This window comes from Notamacropus eugenii, chromosome 1, assembly GCF_028372415.1.
Source record: "Notamacropus eugenii isolate mMacEug1 chromosome 1, mMacEug1.pri_v2, whole genome shotgun sequence".
NCBI lineage: Eukaryota > Metazoa > Chordata > Mammalia > Diprotodontia > Macropodidae > Notamacropus > Notamacropus eugenii.
The window spans coordinates 736,045,234-736,067,050 of NC_092872.1; the positions used below are offsets into that span (position 1 = coordinate 736,045,234).

Sequence of the window (21,817 nt, forward strand, 5' to 3'; positions counted from 1 at the left end):
TAACCTTCTTGAAAAGTTCATTTATAATAGATCTCCAGCTTACTTTTTATAGATGAGGAAACTGAGGCAAACAGGATTAAGTGACTTGCCCAGGGTCATAGTATCTGAGGCTGCATTTGAACTCATGAAGATGAGCCTTCCTGACACCAGGTCTGGTGCTCTGTGAGCTATGGCATCTCCTAGATGTCCTTATCACCTCAGGCTTGGACTATTGCAATGGCTGCTTTGAGGTCAGCCTGCCTCAAGTGTCTCTCCACTCCAGTCCTTCCTCCACTCAGCTCTCAAACTGATTTTTTTATGCCTAATTTTTATTTCTAATTACAACTGTACAACAGACCATTTTATTCTTGAGTCTTTTCAGTGGTTTCTTCTTTATATTTGCCCTTCTTTCCTTGGGATTTGGATTTATGCTCAAGAATCTTTTTGTAATCTTTATCCAGTTTTAATCTGGTGATAACTACTTTATTAGGGTGAATTCCCCCACGGACGGTTGTGCCATTAGTTTTTTCATGTTGCACATGCTCAATGTAGATGACATATTTCTTTGGGTAAACCTGGACTACCTTGCCAATTTGCTGACCTTTGCAGTGTCCATGAACCACCTGGACCTCATTATCTTTCTGGTTGGGCATTGAACTGGCATTGTATTTCTGTCTCAGCTCCTTGGAGAGTGGGGACGACATGATCTTGAGCTGGATGTGTAAGGGGATGTTGAAGTGTCTTTTGTGGTTCTTGCTTTGATCCGAGGTCGTGAATGGGTTAAACTTCATTTTGGCAAGGGGACCACCTGAAAAGGGACACGTGCACTACCCCTCAAACTGACCTTCTTAAAGTGCAGGTATGACCACATCACCCTACTACTCAATAATCTCCACTTCAATGTCAAATATAAAATCAACTATTTGGCTTTCAAAAACCTCTTTATCCCATTCTGACATTTCCAGTCTTATCTTTTACTCCCACATACTGTGTGATCCAGTAACATTACATTGACCTCCCTTCTGTCCCTTGAATAAGACTGTCTTCGAATTTCGGGGCATTTCTCTGAATGCCCCCGATACTTGAAATGCTCTCTCTTCTCTTTACCATCTCTTGACTCCCTTCAAGAACCAACTAAAACCCCCCATTCTACAAGAAGCTTTTCCTTCCTCCCCACTAGTGTTGGTCTCTCAGTTGCTCATTTCCAGTTTTTCCAATATACATCTTGTTTGTACGTAGTTGTTATCTACTCTGTTAGAGTTCTTTGAGACAGGGACTGCTTCCTCCCCTATATTCCTTTTATCCTCAATGCCGAATACAATGCCTGGTACATAGTAACTGCTTAATAAATGCTTGATGACCAATTGACTGATGGAGGAGATGCAGGGATATATGCTGAAATGAGGTAATGTAAAAACAAAACATCAATAAAATTATTACAATCACCACCAATAGAATGTCAGGGGAGAAACAACATCTATAGGTTATGATGTAAGAAGTATCCTGCACCAAAAACCATCTCTTTCTGTCATTTCCATAACCTATATAACACCCCTCTCCCAATTTCTGGATTATATGTAGCACCTGTCCTTAGAGGCACAAACTTGAATTAGCAAGGTTTGGAGAACATGTGATAACTCTGTAGTGGACAGGGCTCTGGGGTTGGGGTGTATCTCCCCTAGCCTTCTCTTATTAGTACAAAAGTCTAGCTGAGTCTATCAGAAGAGTAATTATCATCCCAGAATGAACCAGATGTGGACCCTAAGGGAGGGAAAACCAGACTGGGCTTTCAGTAGAGACATAGAGCGTAGAGAAAAGATGAGGTTGAATGACTAGCTAGGGAGAGCATATCCAGGTTGGTGGAGTCATTTTTTTTTTGTCAGTGAACTCTCAGAAATGACTTGGGGAACTAAAAATCTTACTTTGCTGACTTCAGGATTTGGCCTTGACTCTAGGCTATTTTTCTGTCCCTACCCTATGACCCAGTAGAAAGGCTGAGAAGAGGTAGGGTCAGGGCCTCCTTAGTTTCCATTTCTCCTCTCTGTTCTTTGCTGATTCCAAGAAAGATGAGCAATCCCAGCAGTTTGAAAAGAAAAGGAAAAGGGAAGATGAAAGGGAGAGATGGAAAAGAGTTTGTGGTGATAATTATTTTCTAGTAATACCATTTACTTTCTTCCACCACCAAACTGATTTTATTTTTGATTTGAGGTTGATGGCAGTACTGCCTGTCAAAACCTCAGACCTAAATCTTACCTTTGGGAGCCTGTAGAAGTTGTCATTGGGGATGATCTATGTTCTGGAGTTGGGAGAAAAAATGGTTTTGGAGAGTGTCCTGGCCTTGAAGATATGGTTTTTAGTGGTTTAGGGCCCTTGGAAGTCAGGTGGTCTAATTGGGGGAGATGTGACCTCTGCATTTGGGAAGTTCTAGTCTTATGGAATAGATATAACCTTGAGCTTTTCCTAAAGTCTAAAAGTCATGCTGAGGGTGTGGCAGGACTGAGATATGCTGGTGATTAGGGGCAATTAATAGGATATGAGAGAAAGAACCCTTCTGGGAAAAGACAGCATAGTGTGGTCCAATCTGATTTCCAGGGTTCCTTCCATCTCTAAATTCTATGATTCTGTGACATGAGTTCAAGAATCTAACCAGAGTTAACCAAGAAAATAGACCCAAAGGACGGTGATAAAGGAGTGTGAAGCAACATTTTCTGCCCAAGGAATTCAACATGGAAGAGGATGAACATACCATGCAGGGGATCAGCAGGAGTGGTGAAGTGGTAGCCATCTCTTCCTCCTGAGACAACTCTCTTCTCTGGCATCTACCTGCTAGACACACTCCTTTCTCCCTGCACCCAGGGGAGACTTTTCATAGGCCTTTTTTTGGGGGGAAATGGGGAACTACCCAGGCATAAAGAGTACAACCAAACCCTAGACCATCAGCCTCCTGACTTTCCTTGCTGCAGTAGACCTGAACTTATTTATTGGAAGGGCATCCTCACCTCCTGCCAGGGCTCTGATGTCCCAATAGACCCTTTAGCCTCATGAAATGTTTACCACTTGGAGGGCTAACATCAGATAGATACAGACACGGTGCTCAATGTTGGGATGCAGACAGGGCAGGGACTTAGAGAGATAATTGTGGATGGACATGACCATGGCACAATTAATGCAGCCTCCTTGGCTATATTAACTGAACTTTGATCTTTCCAGTGAAGCAGTGCTTCAAGGCCAAACAGTTGTGTGAACTAGTCAATCAAAGCCAGCCAGAGACCTTTTCCTCTTCTCCTTCCAGACAGCTGGGACTCTAATCCTGCTGTAGACAACTTCTCATGAGTCAATTTCCTGCGTGCCACTCCTATTTTGAGGGAGAGACAAGAAGGCCTAACAGAGATTATCTTCTAGGGCATCTCCTTCTTGCTTCAGTGTTTTGTCCCGGAGGTCAAAGAGGGAGGAACTGAAATCTAGCCTGAGAAGATATTTTTAACCTGGGAGGCTGGAACTGAGGGCATTTTGTGGAAGTATCTAACTTCAAAAGTTTTATTCATTCTCCTTTTATCTAATCTATTTAAACCAATGATTCAGCTACTCAACTGGGACCTTGAGTTGTGGTGGTTCCTAAAAGATTGTGTTGGGTTTGACAAGCAAGGGGTGTGATTAGTTAGCCAAGGCAGGGCCATATATGGCATGGTTGATACAGACTTCTATATCAAAGGGTAGCTAGGGCAGTGGGTATGGAGTCAGGAATACCTGAGTTCAAATCTGGCCTTAGACACTGATTAGCTGTGATTCAGGGCAAGTCATTTAACCCTGTTTGCCTCAGTTCCCTCATCTGTAAAGTGAGCAAGAGAAGGAAATGGCAAACCATTCTAGAATCTTTACCAAGAAAACCCCAAATGGGGTCATGAAGAATTGGATGTGACTGGAGTGATAGAACAACAAGAAACTAGATCAAAAGCCCAGGTTACAGTGGAGAGTGATAGAATGCTGGATGATTGATTGACAGTCCTCTGCCTTAGGGTCATGACTGTTGATCCAGATCCAGACAATCACACATATTAGGAACAAATTTAGAACTTGAAGGGACCATAGTGATCATCCTGTCCAACCCTTTCATTTTACTGAAAAGGAAGCTGGAACCTAGAGAGGTGACTTGCATTAGGTCATATAGACTGTAAGCAGCAAAACTAGGCTTTGAATGCAATTCCTCTGTCTCCAAATCTCATGCTCTCCCTACTACACAATACTGCCTTTCTCCTCTCCATTGGCTTGGAACTGGCTGAATGAATAACTAGAATCAAAGTAGGAATTAATGAATTCATGTCAACCTGGTGGAAGGTCACAGTCTGTCAGTCAATAAATGTTAAGTCTCTACTATAGGCATGATGCTAAATATTAAGGAGACAAAGAAAGACAAAAGACAGTCCCTGGCTTCAAGGGACTCACAATCTAATGGAAGAAGATATATGAAAAGAAGATGGGAGTCCAGGGCTGGGGCATGATGAATCTGGGTGAGGAATGAGGAGATGGCTGCCCTGGGCACCCTCAGATACCTGCCCTCCACCTTTTCTAATCAGGAGGGAAGGGGCACCAGAGGCAGGGGGGTACTGAGGAGGTATGAGGTTCAGAGTGATGTCATCTTACAGGATGATGAGTTTCTGGAGATTATGAAGTCCAGGAGAGCAGCCCAGTGGGAAAGGATGAGATGACCACCTTGAGAACCCTTCTTAAGTGGAGGATCTGGGAGAACTTTCCAGATGTCCACCATATCCACTCTTTAATCAGAGGATCAAAGGTCTAGAGCTACGAGGGACTTTAGAGGTCATCTAGTACAATAACCTTCATTCAAAAAAAATATGAGGAAACCGAAGGAAGCCCAGGGAAATGAAATGATTTCTTTGAAGTCACACAGTTAGTAGTTAGGTGGCAGTTAGTTAGCTAGGTGGCAGAGGGGCAATTCAAACTCAAGCTCTCTGATTCTGATTTCTCCCACTACACTATGACCAAATGCCACAGGATCTTGTCCTTGGTCCTGACCTGTCCAGCATTTTTTTTTTTTTTACAGTGACTTGGATGAAGGCACAAGTAGCATCCTTCTTGTGTTAGCAGATGATATAAAGCTGGGAAGGACATAGCTCATAAGCTATGTGACAGATAGGATCCTAAAGGAACTTGATAAGATGATCAGATTTATAAGGGGATTGGCTTGAATTGAATTGAATGAACTAGGAATGATGCAATGATCTTTTCTTTTCCCACTTCAAAATTTGCATCTAGGGGTGGGTAAAGATTCTTGTTGATTCCATCTCTAAGTTTCTTCAGGGATTTGTTTCAGTTTTAGTCCTTGTATCTCCAGTACCTACACTGTGTCTAGTATTTAATAGGAGTTTAATAAATATGCATCAAATTAAAATGAATTAAATTGGTCAGCATAAAAATGCCTGTAGAATTGAACAGCTGAAAATGAACTTAGAGGTGGAAGAACAGATCAAAAACCCCTTAACCAACGACACTGGGATGATGAATCTCATTTTTTTCCAGTGTATTTTAGAGCTATGCTCAAATAGGAGAGTCTGTTGTTAAATTTTTAGTGTGAATATTTATACTTCAGAAATTAGCAAATACTATAAGTGAGGGCTTCATTTATTGTTTTGTGGATTCTGTAGACTTAAGAAAGTGATGGAGAAATGTTAATAATGTAAATTATCTTAAAACTATGTCACAGGTACATCTGTAAAAAAGAGTTGATTGTTAAACATTTAAGCATACCTAGGTGTGCTCTGAAAAGAAACACCACTGATGTCATTTTTACCTGTCACTGTGAATAAAACAGAGTCCCTCTCAACCCAAGGAGAATCAGCATGTTCAGGCTAGGTCTGAGGGAGCTGTAGTCTAGGACAGTCTAGAAAGTGATGCCCCTTGATGTGGAAAAAGAGACACTAATGCATTGTTGGTGGAGTTGTGAACTAGTCTAACTATAGTGGAGAACAATTTGGAACTACAGAACTGCCTATACCCTTTGTATCTGTATCTCAAAGAAATCAAAGAAAATGTAAAAGAACCTGTTTGTTAAAAAAAATCTGTGGCAGCTCTTTTTGTGGTGGCAAAGAATTGGACATTGAGGGGATGTCCATCAACTGGGGAATGGCTGAACAAGTTATAGCAGATGATTGTGATGGGATACTACTGTGCTGTAAGAAATGACAAGCAGGATGCTTTCAGAAAATTCCAGGAAGACCTATATGAACTGATTCAAAGTAAAGTGAGCAGACGCAGGACAGCTTTGTACATAGTAACAGCAAAATTGTAACTGCCATCAACTGTGAAAGACTGAGCTCTTCTCCACAATACAATGATCCAAGACAATTTCAAAGGACACATGATGAAAATTCTATCCACCTATGGAGAAAGAACTGATGAACTCTGAGTACAAACTGAAATATAATTTTTCACTTTTTTCTTTTTCTTTGTGACATGGCTGATATGCAAATATGTTTTGCATGATTTCACATATACAATTCTTATCATGTTGCTTTTTCTCAATGAGTGGGGGAGAGGCTGGAGAGAACAAGATAATTTGGAGCTGAAAATTTAAAAAAGAATGTTAAAATAAATAAATGATTAATTAAGTAAAAACAGAAAAGAAATTTAAACCCTCTATCTGGAACTAGGTAGATCTCTTTTGTACACATTTTTAGTTACTTTATTCTGGCCTGTCCTAGCCTAATTGCTGTGGGCTGCCTGGGTCATCTTATCTATCTCCAGGTCTTTGGTGGCCAGCCGGATAAACGAATGAGAGAAGAGACCTCCAGAGTGAAACAGAAGTGTAGGCTTTATTCCGGATCTTAGCTACATGTCAGCATACAGGGCGAGTTCTTCCCGAGGAAAAAGGAACCACACCCCCTCTCAATATGCAGGGCTAGTGCTCCCCGCAGGAGCCCCGCGAGGGAGCTCCCTTCTCCCTCCTGAGGAGCAAGGAAAAAGGGACCCTCAGGCTTTCCTGTTCCCATTTAAGCTCTCCCAGCCACATAGTTCACTTGTGGACACCGTGCATGCTCGCAGCCCCTTAGCCAATTAACAACTGATGTGCTCAGACAACGGACCAATCTCAAGGGTGGGATGCTCTCCCCAGCAAGTTTCCACTGAGAAGAGGTGGAAAAATGAGATAGCTCGTGTCTTACTCCTCAATTCCCAGCTGTTCCCTGGGGGGCCTTGTGAGAGTTTGGCGGTTTAGAAGCCCTCACCTTTACCTGACCCAAGGCCGTTCATGTGAGAACTGAGCTTACACCCCAACACTGGTCTAGTATTTATGAAAAATGGAAAATGGCACCCAGAACTGGTGGCATTAGTATGAAGACAGATAGTAGGGTTTTGGGCACTATAGCTCCCTAAATTCAGGAAACTGAGATGGCTTAGGGGCCAGGAAGGGTCAAGAGACTGGATAATTTCACTCCTTGAAAAAGCCCTTGGGCCCAAGGTAGATGATTGGAACTTGCTCTGAGAGGAAGAACTGGTGATCCAGGAAACTGATATCTCTAGCCCAGAACTGGAACTGGATCCTTGAGGGTATCTTCCAACTAGTTTCTTTTGAGTAACCTTAAATCTCTGTCTGTTTTCATGGTTGGAGAGACAAACATCTCTCTTGGGGGAGAAGGGGACATAGAACATCTCACACTGCTCCTTGTCCCAAGCCTCAGAGTGACAATGTGATGTAGGAGAAGACATTTAGAACTTGGAGTCAGGGAGGACCTGGGTTCAAATCCTATCTCGGATACTTAGTTCTATGGCCATGTGCAAGTCACATAACCATTCTAAGACCCAATTTCCTCAGTAGTAAAATAAGGGCAATAATAGAACCTCCTGCACAGGGTTGTTGTGAAGCTCAAATGAGATAATGTATGAAAAGCAATTGGCAAAGGTCAAAGTGCTAGAGAAATATCAGCTAATATTATTATTAGGATAAGTGACTTGCCCAAGGTCATACATAATCAGGCTTTGACCTCAGTTCTTTCCACTCTAATTCTAGTGTTTTCCCCACAGAATCATACTGTCCTCTAATTTCCAGTTCTCCAAGGGACCTCAATGAGGCACTCAGAAAAGTGATCATGGTCCAGAGCCATGATTATGATCATCATCTTCTTCTCCTCCTCTTTCTTCTTTTTCTCTCTCTCTCCCTGCTTTTCTTCTTCCCTTCCTTCCCTCTTCTCTGCCCCCCTCCCTGCCATATCAGAGAAAATGACTTATTGGCTTGACTCAATGATAATTCATTCTTGTATATTGGGGGCCAATCACACCATGGAACATGCTCAGAGCTGCCCTTTCTGGTTGACCTGGGAAACTTCTGTCCATGTTGTGACCCCATGCTGAAAGAATTTTACATTTCAATATGATGTGGTAAACTCTGAGTGTTTCCTTGGTTTCCCCCTGCCATATGAGAGGAGCAAGGAGGCAGATATTTCATCATTTAAGTAAAGACAGCCTCAGATTAAGCTTTCTCTTTTCTATGAAACTTTCTTCTGTCTAGAGTGGAGGGATGGGCAATACACATTCTCTTATAGGAACACTGCTTCCACGTGGATCATGATCTCAATTAGGCAAGCATGGGTTGCAGATCCTGCTGGTTTTTTCTTCTTTGTCTTTCCTTTCATGAATAGGTGACCAAAACTGGTGCTTGAAGTGGCCATGTTCAGGCTTGGAGGTGACCTTGAGAGACAGAAAGGTCAAAGAAAGGAGCAGTTGGTTGCTGCAGATGCACGAAAATTTGCTTGTGGAAGCATCTAAGTTCAATGTTGAGAGGAAGTTTGAGTTGGGATAGAGAGGGGAAGGCTAAGATAAAATGCAAAATGCCTAATCAATCAATAAGCCTGCAAACTGCTTTGGCTTCTGATAAGGTTTAAGAATCAGTCTTTCTTTAGACTGTAACAGTAATTAAAGGTTAAGTTACTCTTGTTCTATTGATATATATGTTTGTGAGACTTTATTTTTAACATTTGTTTATAGGAATAAATTAACTTTATGTTATCCGATTCATATTGGATGCCCTTTTGCTTTCCTTTTTTGGGAAGACCTTAGAGGTAACCTTAAGCAAAATATTTCCAAAGGGAGTGGAGAGTGAGTATAAGAAAAAGAAGTCTAAGCCACTCATTAAAGTAGGCTCCTCCAGGACTAAACAAGGTCGAAACCATGATTGAGTAGAGAACAAAGAGTGGAACAATGCTCTTGACCCCATGGGTACACTGAAGTTCCTCATGGTCAGACTTCAAAAGATGGAAGAACCAAAAAAGGAATTTTTATTATGGAACTGATTCTCACTAAGGAGGAACTAAGTTGGAATGGGGACCTTGGGAGGAAACAACTATTCCTTCTCAGCATTTGTGATAGAGGAGAAATCCAGCCAAAGTCCGGCATGCACCCTAGATTTTGGGAGAACAAATTACAAAGAAAGGATAGACAGAACCTCATGGTACCCTTTTACAGAAGAAGTCAGATAGCTAGGTGGGCAGTTCATAGAGTGTTGGTCCTGCAGTCAGAAAGATCTGAGTTCAAATCTTGCCTCAGTCACTTATTAGATTTGCGACATTGGGCAAGTGACTTAATATCTCTGAGTTTCCTTATCTATAAAATGAGGTTAATAATAGCACCTACTTCACAGGTTTGTTGTGAGGATACAATGAGATGACATGCAAAAGGGCTTTGAAGTCCTTAGAGCACCATACAAATATTGACTTTTATTGTGATGAAGATAAGCTCTCAAGACTCAAAGAGAAATAATTTCTATAAAGAGAGAAAGGGAGGAGATCTCTAAAGAGACTAATTTTGTTGCAAAGGAAATACACTGATAAATATAGATTTTTAAGAAGGAAACTACACGGAAGCAAGCAGGAGTATGCTGGAGCCAGCTAAAGTGACTTGAGAGACGATGAAATTTTCAGTGAAAATATACACTTTGCTGTGTTTGTCCTTCGTTGCCGGAGAAGACCATGCCATCAGAGAAAGGATGACATGACTTGCATTTGACTTTGTTTTGGAAATTAACAAAAGCTACAGATGAGGGCTTGATTGATTGTCTAGACTTAAAGAGGTGATAGAGGAAATATTAATAATGACAGTAAATTTTAAAATGTATGTCCTCTATGCATTTACTGGAGAGCCTGTTGTTAAGCATTTACCAGCACACTCTTAGAAGTGAAGATCGGCAATCAAAGGTGAATATAGAGATAGGACAGCGTCAGGAGTGCTAAAGCTTAGGGAGGGTGGTAGGGAAAGCTGCGGATAATTGTAGCTCAAGAGGACACTGCATTGTTCTCCACTTTGTTAAATCCCTCCTTAGGTCTAGAACAATTCAGAGTAGCCTAGGTGGCTCCAAGTTCTGAGGTTTTCCCTGGACATACCCTTAACTTCTTTAATAAAAAAAGAGAACGGATGAAATTGAAGTTTTAAAAGACTTGAAGACAAGGAATTAGTGCGACAGGATAAAAAGGTATCTGCGTTTTATGTCTTTTTTTCCCCCTCTTCTTCACTGTTACTTTTTTCTCCAAGACAGCAAAAGAGAAGCCATGGTAACCTGAATGCTAATGATGGAGAAGTGTGAGCATCAAGGATTGGAGCTAGGAACAGAATTGCTGAGAAACAGCTGAGGTCTGGCGGCTATCAAAGCTTGTGTGTGCATATATTTATACACAATATGTATGTATGTATATGGTATTTTGTTCTACATTATAAAAAATGATGGGATCACAGCACGCTGTGTTTTAATCTCTGAGCACTGTGGGAAGTAACCTGAGAAAGTGGAATACACTTATGTAGTGGGTGCTCTCAATCAGCTGTAGATAGTAGATTTCATGTTTTAATATGTAATCAGTATTTCATTCATTTCCTGTTCTAAATTGGAATATGGCCAGAAAATGAAAAATGCTTCTTAGTGAAGCTTTCCAAAGCAAAGCTGACATTGCATTGGTTCAGGAGGTACCAAAGTCATTTTGATGCTTCCCTACTGGGGACACTGCAGTGGGAATACTGCAGCCTGTTAAAGAATCCATTAAGACTTGACTTCTCTTTTTACTTTTTGTGAGGCAATCAGGGTTAAGTGACGTGTCCAGGGTCACATAGCTAGTTAAGTGTCAAATGTCTGAGGCCAGATTTGGACTTAGAAGATCTGACTTTGTAAAAAAAAAAAGGTCTTTCTCTTCATATTTTGAGAGAGAGAGAAATCAAATAGAAATAACATTTAAAAATAAATTTAAAAATCTTCCATATAAGAAGAATTTCTAAAATAAGATACAGATTTATTAGTATTATTTTAACCATTTTGTACATGCCTAAATATTTTGGACATCCCGTCCTTTTAATGTATAGCTTCAATAAATTGAGAAAAACCTTTTTCTAAAGTTATGTGCTTCAGGATTGTGTGACTATAAAGACCTATTGTGTCTGATGAGTCTAATCGCTTTTTACTATTTCATTCTATGATTTTGTAGGAAATATAGCCACATGTACTAAAGGCGGGAGGGGAAGTCAACTTTGGCTATTTGCTTAGGGAAAGCAGAAGTTTTTGAGTGAATAATAAAGAATACTGAATTCTCTGTTTATTGTTCACTTTTCTCTTTGGACAGGTTAACTACCAGAATTTTAGTTTTTATTTGTAAAATAATAAAAAATGTTTTGCTTTTAGGGAATGATGGTATTCCACTGAAACTTTCTTCTTTCCCTCCCTGAGTGTCAAGTTAATGCTTTAGAAGTCTCTTTGAACTCTTCTTCACTGATTATGTGGCTTGCCGTAATATTTGGTCGTTCTGGGGACCACAGGCATTTCCATTCTCAATGTGCATACATATATTGTATGTACTTCTACGTATAGTAGTTTCAATTGTTTTGTAAAGGAGATGGGTAGCATTCATTTCTTTATCTTTTCATTTAAAAAAGTCATGATTTTAAAACAGTTCTATTTTTTTAATTTTTAAAAATCTTATTTATTTGTTTTTACTTAAAAAAGTTCTATTTTTAAGTCTCAATCCATCTTGAGACCTTATAAATAATTACTAAGACATATCCAAACAGTTATTAAAACTTATCCCAAACTGTCACTAAGACATACCTAAAGTTTGTGTATCTGGGTATCTGTATGGAAAGACATTTGTGGGTATTTAAATGCACCTGAAAGAAATTCTGTAGTTCCCAGTGACTTCTAGGATAAAACTGAAAATGCTTCATTTAGAACTATCATCTTTACTAGACCTCAAGAGTTTTCATCGTCACAACAGCAGAAGTTTTAAGGCTACTGATACAGTGAAGCTCTTACGAATGCTGTAAATTTATCCTTTTACCTAGTAAAACATTTGAAAGCCAATCACGCTTATCTCAGGCATTATGCAGTTGTACAAACTACTTCCTAATGGGAGGGTGGAGGGTGCTTGAGGTTTTGGGAAAAGAGGAAGAACCCAAATGGCTTTATATTCTCCCTAAGACTGAAGAGGACCAGAGCTCCAGGGAAGTCAAAGCAACCCAGAGCTCCTGACTGGACCCCAGTGTTTCTCTTTCCCCTCCTTTTGGATCTGAGATTGCAGCCATCATCTAGGTCAAGATCAAGGTAATCTCTCCCCTTTGGTGAGGAAAGGTGAGCAGGGGGTGATGAGTGGAGAAACAAAAGGAAGAATTTTTTTTTTTTTTTGCTCTGGACGAGGGCTGAGAAAATTTGGGGGAGGATGGGCTTTCTATCTTTGCTCTGAACCAGTCTGAACCAGGATTTTCCTGAATGGAGGGAGTTCCTTGCTATGGGAAATCCTTTTCACTTGTGTAGCTCATCAGGGAGTGGCCCAAAGGTGAAGTATGACGGTAGAAAGATCTCTAGCTCTGGAATGAGACCTGTGTTCATAGCTCACCTATGATGATGCTTGCCACCTGGGTGACCCTGGACAAGTCAATTCATCTCTCTCAGACTCAGTTTCCTCATCTGCAAAATGGGGAGTTGAACTCCACCTACTTCATGGTGATTTCCAGGTCTGATTCTGTGATCTATAAAGCAGAGTGGCACCTAGTCAGGCCTTTATTTTGGTTCCAAGACATATCCTAATACATAGAGACCACATGGTATAATAGATAGATTGGTAGACAAGGAGTCAGCGAGAGCTGGTTTCAAATCCTGCCTCAGACACTTCCTAGTTCTGTGACTGTGGCCAAGTTACTTAGCCACTCTGGGTCTCAGTTTCTTCATCTGTGAAATGCGGGAGTTTGATCAATGATCCTTAAGGCACTTTTTAGCTCAAAATTGATTAGCCAGCTTTTATATAGCACTCTAGGGTTTGCAAAGTGCTTTACAAATATCTCTTTTTTTAATTCTTGCAACAACCTTGTGAGTTAGGAGTAAGATTGCAACTCCTCCCATTTTGCAGATGGGGAAACTGAGGTGGACAGAGGCTAAATGACTTGCTTGTGGTCTGAGGATAGATTTGAGTCCAGGCTCAGCACTCTCTCCACCATGCCACTTTGTAAGCTTTCCAATCCACCCACATTCCATTTCCTAACCCTGTTCTCAATCCTCATCTCATTGTCTAAACCTGATCCTCATCCAAATCCGAGAGTCTAAATCTGACCATAACTACATACTGATCTCTGACTCTGACTCCATCTGCATACCGATGTCTTGATCTAATTACAATTTGAAAAACAATTCTGAATCCTGACTCTAGCAGATTAGGAGGCAATGGATAGAGCACAGAGTTCTCTATACTATATATACTATATATGCTATAAATCAAAGGTCAAGGACTTTTCCCCTATCTCCTTCCTAAAATTCATTATCTTGGAGAATTCCCTGAGGCCTTGAGAGTTTCAGTGACTCACTGTAGAAGCTAGACCTGACCTCGGGTCTTCCTGATGCCAAGACCAACCCGCCATCCATTGGGCAGTACTGCATCTCACAACTCACGTCTATAAGGTCCGTAGAGTGCTTTACATGATTATTTCACTTGATTATAGAACGTTGTTCATTCATTTCAGTCACGTCTGACTCTTCACTACCCTAAATGGGGTTTTCTTGGCAGAAATACTGGACTAGTTTGCTATTTCCTTCTCTTTTGACAGATGAGAAACTAAAGCAAACAGAGTTAAATAACTTGCCCAGGGTCGCACAACAAGGAAGTATCTAGAGGCTAAATTTGAACTCAGGTCCTCCTGACTCCAGGCCTGATGCTGTAACCATTACCTAGCTGCCCTTCTTACATCCTGAGGTAGATACCATTATCTTGTCCATTTTGAAGATGAGGAAACTGAGGCTTTACCCATGGTGGGAATCAAACCCAGGTGTCTCCTGATTGCAGATCCCTCCTGACTCCAAATACAAGTCTGGTCATAGCCTCAAAACCGATTGCCCAGAACAAACTTCAGAAGGATGTTGATAAACTGAAGAATGTCCAAAGGAGGGGAACCCATTTCTGCTATATGAGGAGTGGTTAAAGGACCTGGGAGAGAAGGGGAGCTCTTTGAAGAGAAGCCAGAGAGGAGAGGGGCTAGCTGTGGCCAAGTTTTTGAAGGGCTAAATCAGGAGTGGGGAACCTCCAGCCTTGAGGCCCTCTAGGTCATCAAGTGTGGCCCTTTGACTGAATCCAAACATCACAGAGCACGTTCCCCACTCCTGAACTGGACATTCCTCTTTTTCTGTTTTGCTTTGTATATGGAAATACTCATTTTGTTTGGTGTTTGTTGAGTTCAGAATGGAAAATACGTACATTAAAAAGAAAAATGTACTGCTTTCTTCCCTGAAATGAGATGGTCTACTCTTTTGAGAGCATATGTGCCTCCTCCCAGCTGAGATCCTCCAGCCTTGATTGTCTTTCTAGGTCCTTTTGGCCAAAGAGGGATTTGGGCACCTGGATCCTTCCACTAATTGTCCCCTTTGTTCCTCTCCCCTCTTCACTTTACATGGGTAGTCTCAGCCTGCGAGGGAACTTGTGATGATGCTCAGGGGATAAAACTAAAACTCAGGACTCCGAAGAAGCCTTGAGAACAGAAATGAAACCAACCACTTCCTTCTGTTGCCCTTGGCTGACATTTGTTTCTCCATCCTCTCCTGCTCTTGTGGCCTTGCTCAAATCACTGTCCCTCTCCTTGGCTTTGCCACCTCATCTGTAGAATTTGTTTCTAGGTCACTCTTTCCTTCCTCTTCCTTAAACTCCCCCTTGGAGCAAAGAAAAGCATTTGATTAGAGGACCATGTCTAACAAAGTGTCTGATATTGTATCCTAATGGCCTCCCACCTCGATGCTGAGAGAGAGGAGCTATGTACCATTGGATCTTCTCTGGGGCCTTTGCTGGTTTTTCCATTATGGGGGAGGAAATATCAATTCTGGCAGCAACCATCAAATAGGGTTGTCATATGGAAAGGGATGAATAAGCTAAGTAATGAACATAAGAATCACACATCATAAATCTAGAATTAGAAGAGACCATAGACATCTTCTAGTTCAATGTCCTCTCATAACCCAAGGTCACCCAGGTCCCTCACACAGGTGGGAGAGTTAGGATTCTAATCCAGAACAGCTGACTCCAAATACAGTTCTTTTTTCTGCTGTGTATCTATCTGGCTCTTATGAACTTCCCTTCCCCTCATTAGGCTCTTAGGGACCCCTTCTGAAAGGGAGAATAGATGGAGGATGGCTCAGAATAGGGTGCAAAGAGGTACAATGTGAGTATAAGGGAGCTTTGTGGCCAGAGAAAAATACTTTCATGTTTGGCTTTAAGTAGAGGAGGAAGATGAGTCCACAGATGCCATAAGATGTGACTTGAAGGCTCATGCACTTGTATGTTTCCCACATCTGGGTGCCAAAGCCTTCAATTCCATTTGAAAGTTAGAAGGGCCTCAGCAGCCCTTCAGTCCAACCTATAGTCAGAAGAAATCCTCACCATATCATGTCTAACAAATGGTCACTCAGGCTCTGCTCCTTGAAGAAGGGGGACTCCTTACCTCTCCAGGACAGCTGCTGCATATGGCAGCCCTTCTGATATTTGAAGGCAGCATCATGGGCCCTCTCCAGGACATGTGTGCATGCATTTCCTTCAGGTGATCCATATATGGCCTGAACTCTGGGTCGTTCACCATCCCAGTCACCTTTCTCTGGACACTTTTCAGCTCATCAATGTCCTTCTTAAATGGCATTTCCCCCAAACTGAACAAACTCCTCCTGGTAAGGTCTAACCAGGGCAGAGCACAGGGCCTGATTTTACCCATGAGTGAGGATGGGGGTAGTTCAGCCTGGGTCCTTGAGCATCTGGATCTCAGAGAATACTGAGAACGTGGAAAAGAACAGACAGGGATGGTGCACTAGGAGATATATTTTAGAAAGGAGAGCCACCATCTTCCTGTAGACTGGCACTGTGTATCCAGGGCACTGTAAGGGTAACACTCTCAAATTAACTTTGTGATTCAAGAAAAGAATGTGCGAAGTAACTGGTACAAATCTGATTGAGTGGGAAGGAGAATGAGTGACTGGGATGACTGATATGAGGAAAGAGAATGCCTCTTAATGCTGACATCTTCTAAATTTTGGTGCCTTGTGGCAAGCCCTCTGTTGCTCAATCCCACCTCTGAATGTAACTCTTTGAACAGAGCAAATCATCAAAGGATCATAGATTTCAAGCCTACCCCCTTCACTTAACAGATGAGGAATCTGGGTCTTAGAGCTCACATGGTTTCTAAGGGTGAGGTGGGATTTGAATCCAAGTTCTCCAGACTTCAGGTCCAGCATAATATCCTTTCATCGTCTCACTAAGTTTAAGACAACCCTTACAAACCCTGCTGTCTGACTCGGTTTCCCTCTGAAGCTAACATTTCCCTAAGAGAACTCTTGAAAGATTGTGAAGTATTTTGCATTTATTACCTCTTTTTTGCCTCACCACAAGCCTGTGAGGACATACTATTATTATCAGCCCCATTTTAAAGATGAAAACTGCTGAGGCTGATTGAGGTTTGGATGACTGTAATTAGTAGCCATTATTCTTGGGGTTAATAAGATCCTTGCCTCTCCTTTGTTTGGGGAACTTCTTCTTGGACTGGGAGAGACCTTGCCCCACTCTCTTCCTCTTTACCTGCTACACTAACAGCCTCTGATGGATGATAAAATATTTTTTTTGTAGTCATAATAAACATAATGAACTAGTTAGATGGGGCAGTGGATATCTTGGAGTCAGGAATATGTGAGTTCAAATCCATCCTCAGACACTTACTAGCTGTGTGACCCTGGGCAAGTCACATAACGTGTTTGCGTCAGTTTCCTCATCTGTAAAATAAGCTGGAGAAGGAAATGGTAAACCACTCTGGTATCTTTGCCTAGAAAACCCCAAATGCAGTCATAAAGAGTTAGATATCAAAAATGGCTGAATGCCAATAAAGAAGACTCAAGTTTCAATATTAGTTCTTAGCTCAATATTAATTCCACACCCAAAGTCGTACCATCTCCTGGGGGCCTCCCCATCGAGTCTTCTTTGCTTTCTTATCCCCACGAACAGTCCTCTTGGGGAACCACAAGAAATGGATAATTTCGGTTTTCTTTTCCCGTGAAACAGGGAAGTGGATATCAGGGCTCTGTCTTTACTTTCACCCTCCCTCCCCATTGGCTGGGTTGTCACTTAGTACCAGATCCTGGGCAAAACAGTGAAGCCTGTCCAATGTGCCTCGTGTCCTCCTGGTTCCTGCTTTCCTCTGCTTTTTTCTACTTCCCTCTACTTCCCTGATGTGATTTTCAGCATCCTCCCGCTCCATCCTAGGATGTTATGTGGTCTGGGCTCTGGTAACCTTTCTGAGCCTTAGGCTTCTCATCTATCAAATGTGGTAGGAATTGAATTAACCATGGTACATGAATTCTCCTTGCTGATTATTTCACGGGAGGAGCTGTCAAGCTCAGATGAGATGACGTAGTCAGTATGGAATAATGGGCAGAGTGCTGGACCTGGAGTCAGAAATCCCACCTCTGACATCTATTCTCCGTGTGATTCTGAGTAAACCCCTCCATGGGCATCCTCCATGAAACGAGAGGCAGGAAACTCTTCATCTATGATATTGTGGTTCCACCTTTTCCCATACCTTGCCTCCCACTGTCAGTTCCAGAGGAAACTCAGCTCTTCTGCTTGGTTGTTACTTTAGTTTCTGAAGGGTCTTCCCATCCAGTCTAGTCAGTCAGTCAATAGACATTGATTAATTGCTTCCTATATGCCCCGTGCTGTACTAATGCCTGAGGATACAAAAAAGAGGTCAAAGACAGTTCTGGAGACAATAAGCAAACAAAGAAGCCATACAAAGAATATACAAAGAAGCCATGGACAGAATAACTGGACACTGACTAATTGAGCGGGGTTGGGAAAGGATTCCTTTAGAAGACAGGATTTGAGTTGGGAAGTCAGGGAAGCAGGGGATGAGGAGCAAGAACATTCCAGGTGCAGTGGACAGCCAAAGAAGATGTATGTGTTAAGTGAGCAGATGCGGAGTGTCCATTGTCTTACTAGAACCTCCCAGACTCCTCTGGGAGGTGGTGAGGGAAGGGGTTATTCTTTCCATTGCATAGACGTGGAGACTGTGGATCGGAGAAGTTATTCAAGGGCGCTAGAGTCCAAGAACACTGTGTGGCCCTCCAGCTACCCTAGCCTCAACCTTCCAGGACTTGTTCCTGGCATAGGTACTATCTTTCCTCTGTCGTATATTCTGTCTCCTCAGGACCCCTTTCTTTCTACCTACCAGGGTGACAGCTCACAAATCTGACAACAAAATTTGTGGTAAGCAATCAATCAGTCATGTTATAGTGGGGATTCCCTTGGTGCATTATTAGGTGACCCCCAAGGACCCTTTCAGTCCACAGATTGTGTGATTTATTAAGCATCTACTTTGTGTCAGGTCGGATAGAGAATGTGGGGATGGGATCAGGAAGATTCATCTTCCTGAATTAAAATTCAGCCTGAGATACTTACTAGCTATGTGACCCTGGGCAAGTCACAACCTATTTGACTCAGTTTCCTCATCTTTAAAATGAGCTGGAGAAGGAATGACAAACCACTCCAATATTTTTGCCAGGAAGACCCAAAGCGGGTCACGAGGAGTTAGACAAGACTGAAAAGAACTAGAACAACATCTTGCACCAGGTACTTTCTACCCAGGAAAGTGAGTGACCAGAAAAGGACCCTTGAGAAAGAAATATGGCACCAAAGAAGGACTTGAGGAAGGGTAAATGGGGATCTGAGGAATCCCAGGGCAAAGTAGTCATTCTGGGAACTCGACTGCTGGGACTTCATTCAGTCCCTGTCTCTGGGGCAGGGTCTACCAGGTCTTAGTAGAATTTCTGTCCACTTGCCACCCCAGACTGCCAATGGATGATGATGGTGCTTGAGGTGGTGACCTACATATTAACAACCCACCTTTCTAAAGTGCTTTCAGGCTTACAAATCACTTTCCTCTACCACATCCTCAAGGCAAGAGGCAGGGATCCCCTTTCTGAATGGCCTTCCCTCACAGTACCCTTTTCTCTGTCCCCCCAGGAACCCTGCTGGACCTGGCCATGTTGCTTTTGAGTTGGCTGCTTCTCCTTGCGTCTGCCTTCCAACAAGGTATGCCAAACTCTGAGAGGGGGCACTGCCCTGTCTTCTGACCTCCTCACTTTTAGAGAAAGCCCAAACCTCCCCATCCAGCAATTCCCACACACACCCATTTTGGTCATAGACTTTGCTAAGTGCTTTCAACTCTATGGTCTCATTTGATCCTCATAGCACAGACACATTCCTTGTCTTCATGGAGCTTATATTCCGATGGAAGTCTAAGAAGCATGTGCCTAGGAAGAGGGTTACCATGAGTTATACATTTATTTTTCCCTGAATTTCCCCGTTGGGGGAAAAGTATCTCCCAGTTTCTTGAATTAGAGAGACTTATATCTCAGACTGATGTAAAGGAGTGAGGAAGGTGTCCTGCATCCCCTGACATCCTCTTAAGACAACCTGTGGTGTCTCTCAGACACTTTCCTTAAGACTTAGCCTGTGGGGTCTGCTGCCTTTGAATTCAAACTTGAAATGCACTTGGGGAAGAAAGGATCAAACTGATTGATTCTCCCTCTTCCCGCTTGTCTTTACCACCAGGACTGGGTTCCTGGGAGGCAATCGCCCTAAGGATATTCAGGAAGTCAGTGACTTCTCCCCCTTCCCCCTTCCCCCTTTTATCTTTTCCCTCCTTTATCCCCTCAGTCCTGGGGTCCTGGAAGGTGATCAGCCCTGAAAATGTTCAGGGTGTCAAAGGCTCCTGTCTGGTCATCCCCTGCACCTTTAGCTTCCCTAGTGATGTGAAAACAGACAAAGGCATCAAAGGCATCTGGTACAGGGACTACTCAAATGCTGACAAAAAGATGGTGGTTAGCCATTCCCAAGAGCTAGAACAGGTGGAGAAGAGGTACCAAGGCCGGGCTGTGTTTCTGGGGGACCTTCAGCAGAAGACCTGCAATCTCCTCTTACGGAAGCTCAGTCCTGAAGACAATGGGGACTATACCTTTCGATTTGAGATCGTTGGGGTGGATAGCTGGTCTGCCAAGAAGAGTACTGCAATCCAGGTTACTGGTGAGACTGGGGAGGGTGGGGCCATCCTCTATCACTTCCTCCTTCCTATTCTCCACCCTCCTCTCCAATCCCCTTATCTTTTTCCCCTCATGGAACCACAAGAATTTCAGATTTAGAAGGAACTTCAGGGATCATCTGATCCAGCCCATTCCTGACCACCCCTTCTCCACCACCCCAGGCAGCCACTGTTTAAAGATCATTACTGATAGGAGGCAGCTCAGTGGATAGAGCACTGGGCCCCCGAGTCAGGAAGATCTGAGTTCAAATCCTGCTTCAGACACTCACTAGTTGTGTGACCCTGGACAAGTCACAACCTCTGTTGGCCTTAATCCACTGGAGAAGGAAATGGCAAACCACTCCAGTATCTTTGCCAAGAAAACCCCATGCACAGTATTGATGTGCTATGATCCAGGGGTTCATGAAGAGTTGGACATGACTGAGATCAAGAACTCATTAGTTATCAGGACATTCCATTACACATTTGGATAACTCAAAGTTTTAGGAAATATTTGCTTTCATTGATTCTCAAACTCCACACATTCTTTTGTACTCGTTCTTTCCCTGTTCCTTCACCTCTACTCCTACTGTCACACTCACAAAATCCTCCTCCTCCTTCTTTTTCTTCTTCTCCTCCTTCTCCTTCTCTTCTTCCTCCTCCTCCTTCTTCTCCTCCTCCTCCTTCACCACTTTTTTCTCCTCTACAACCTCCTCTTCCTCATTCTCTTCCTCTTCCTCCTCATCCTCTTCCGACCATTCCACTTTTAGGTGACTCTCATTGTAAGCTAGCTCTTCCTTGTATCTAGATTAAATCTGCCTTTCTGAAGCACATCCCCACTGCTCCGAGTTCTGTCCTTTGGGGTCCAGCAGAGCACCTCTAGTTCCACATGATTGTCATGTTTCCCTTAAATCTTCTCGAATATATATATTCTCAGTTCCTTCAATGGCTCCTGATACAATGCCCTCTCCAGTCCCTTCACCCTGCTCACCACCCTTCTCTGGACAGGTTGCAGTTTGTCAACATCCTTCCTAAAACAGGACAGCTCATGTCCAATCAAAAATTCCATCCCCATGATTCATCTCTTAGACCCACGCCATTCTTATTCTTATCTTCATTTCCATCCTCCCATCTTCTCCTTCCTTTTGGTAGGTCAGAATTCAGTTCAGATGTGGGAGAGAGATGTGTGAGGTTTCATAAAAAAGTCTAGAGCTATTCAGGAGCCACAGGCATGGGGAAGAGGCTTCTGTATATTTTTCCTCCTAAGACA

General features: G+C 42.5%; 2 protein-coding genes across 3 annotated transcripts in view; one reads left to right on the forward strand and one right to left on the reverse strand.

Annotated features, from left to right (window-relative positions):
- Positions 1-341: 341 nt before the first annotated feature.
- LOC140528663 (large ribosomal subunit protein uL24-like) lies at positions 342-798 on the reverse strand. The gene has a single exon (XM_072646729.1). The coding sequence runs from the start codon at positions 768-770 to the stop codon at positions 342-344; it is 429 nt and encodes a 142-aa protein (XP_072502830.1). The 5' UTR covers positions 771-798.
- An 11,626-nt stretch (positions 799-12,424) lies between these two features.
- The window catches only part of SIGLEC1 (sialic acid binding Ig like lectin 1), a 41,164-nt gene continuing 31,771 nt past the window's right edge, over positions 12,425-21,817 (forward strand). For both annotated transcript variants that reach the window (XM_072637053.1, XM_072637054.1), the window contains exons 1-3: positions 12,425-12,562; positions 19,491-19,559; positions 20,187-20,552. In XM_072637053.1, the coding sequence (XP_072493154.1) occupies positions 19,511-19,559; positions 20,187-20,552 (415 nt within the window). In that variant the 5' untranslated portion in view covers positions 12,425-12,562; positions 19,491-19,510. The remainder of the gene's footprint in view (positions 12,563-19,490; positions 19,560-20,186; positions 20,553-21,817) is intronic.

Coding starts and splice junctions, on each gene's coding strand:
- LOC140528663 (XM_072646729.1), bottom strand. CDS start 770: ATGAAGTTTAACCCATTCACGACCTCGGATCAAAGCAAGAACCACAAA.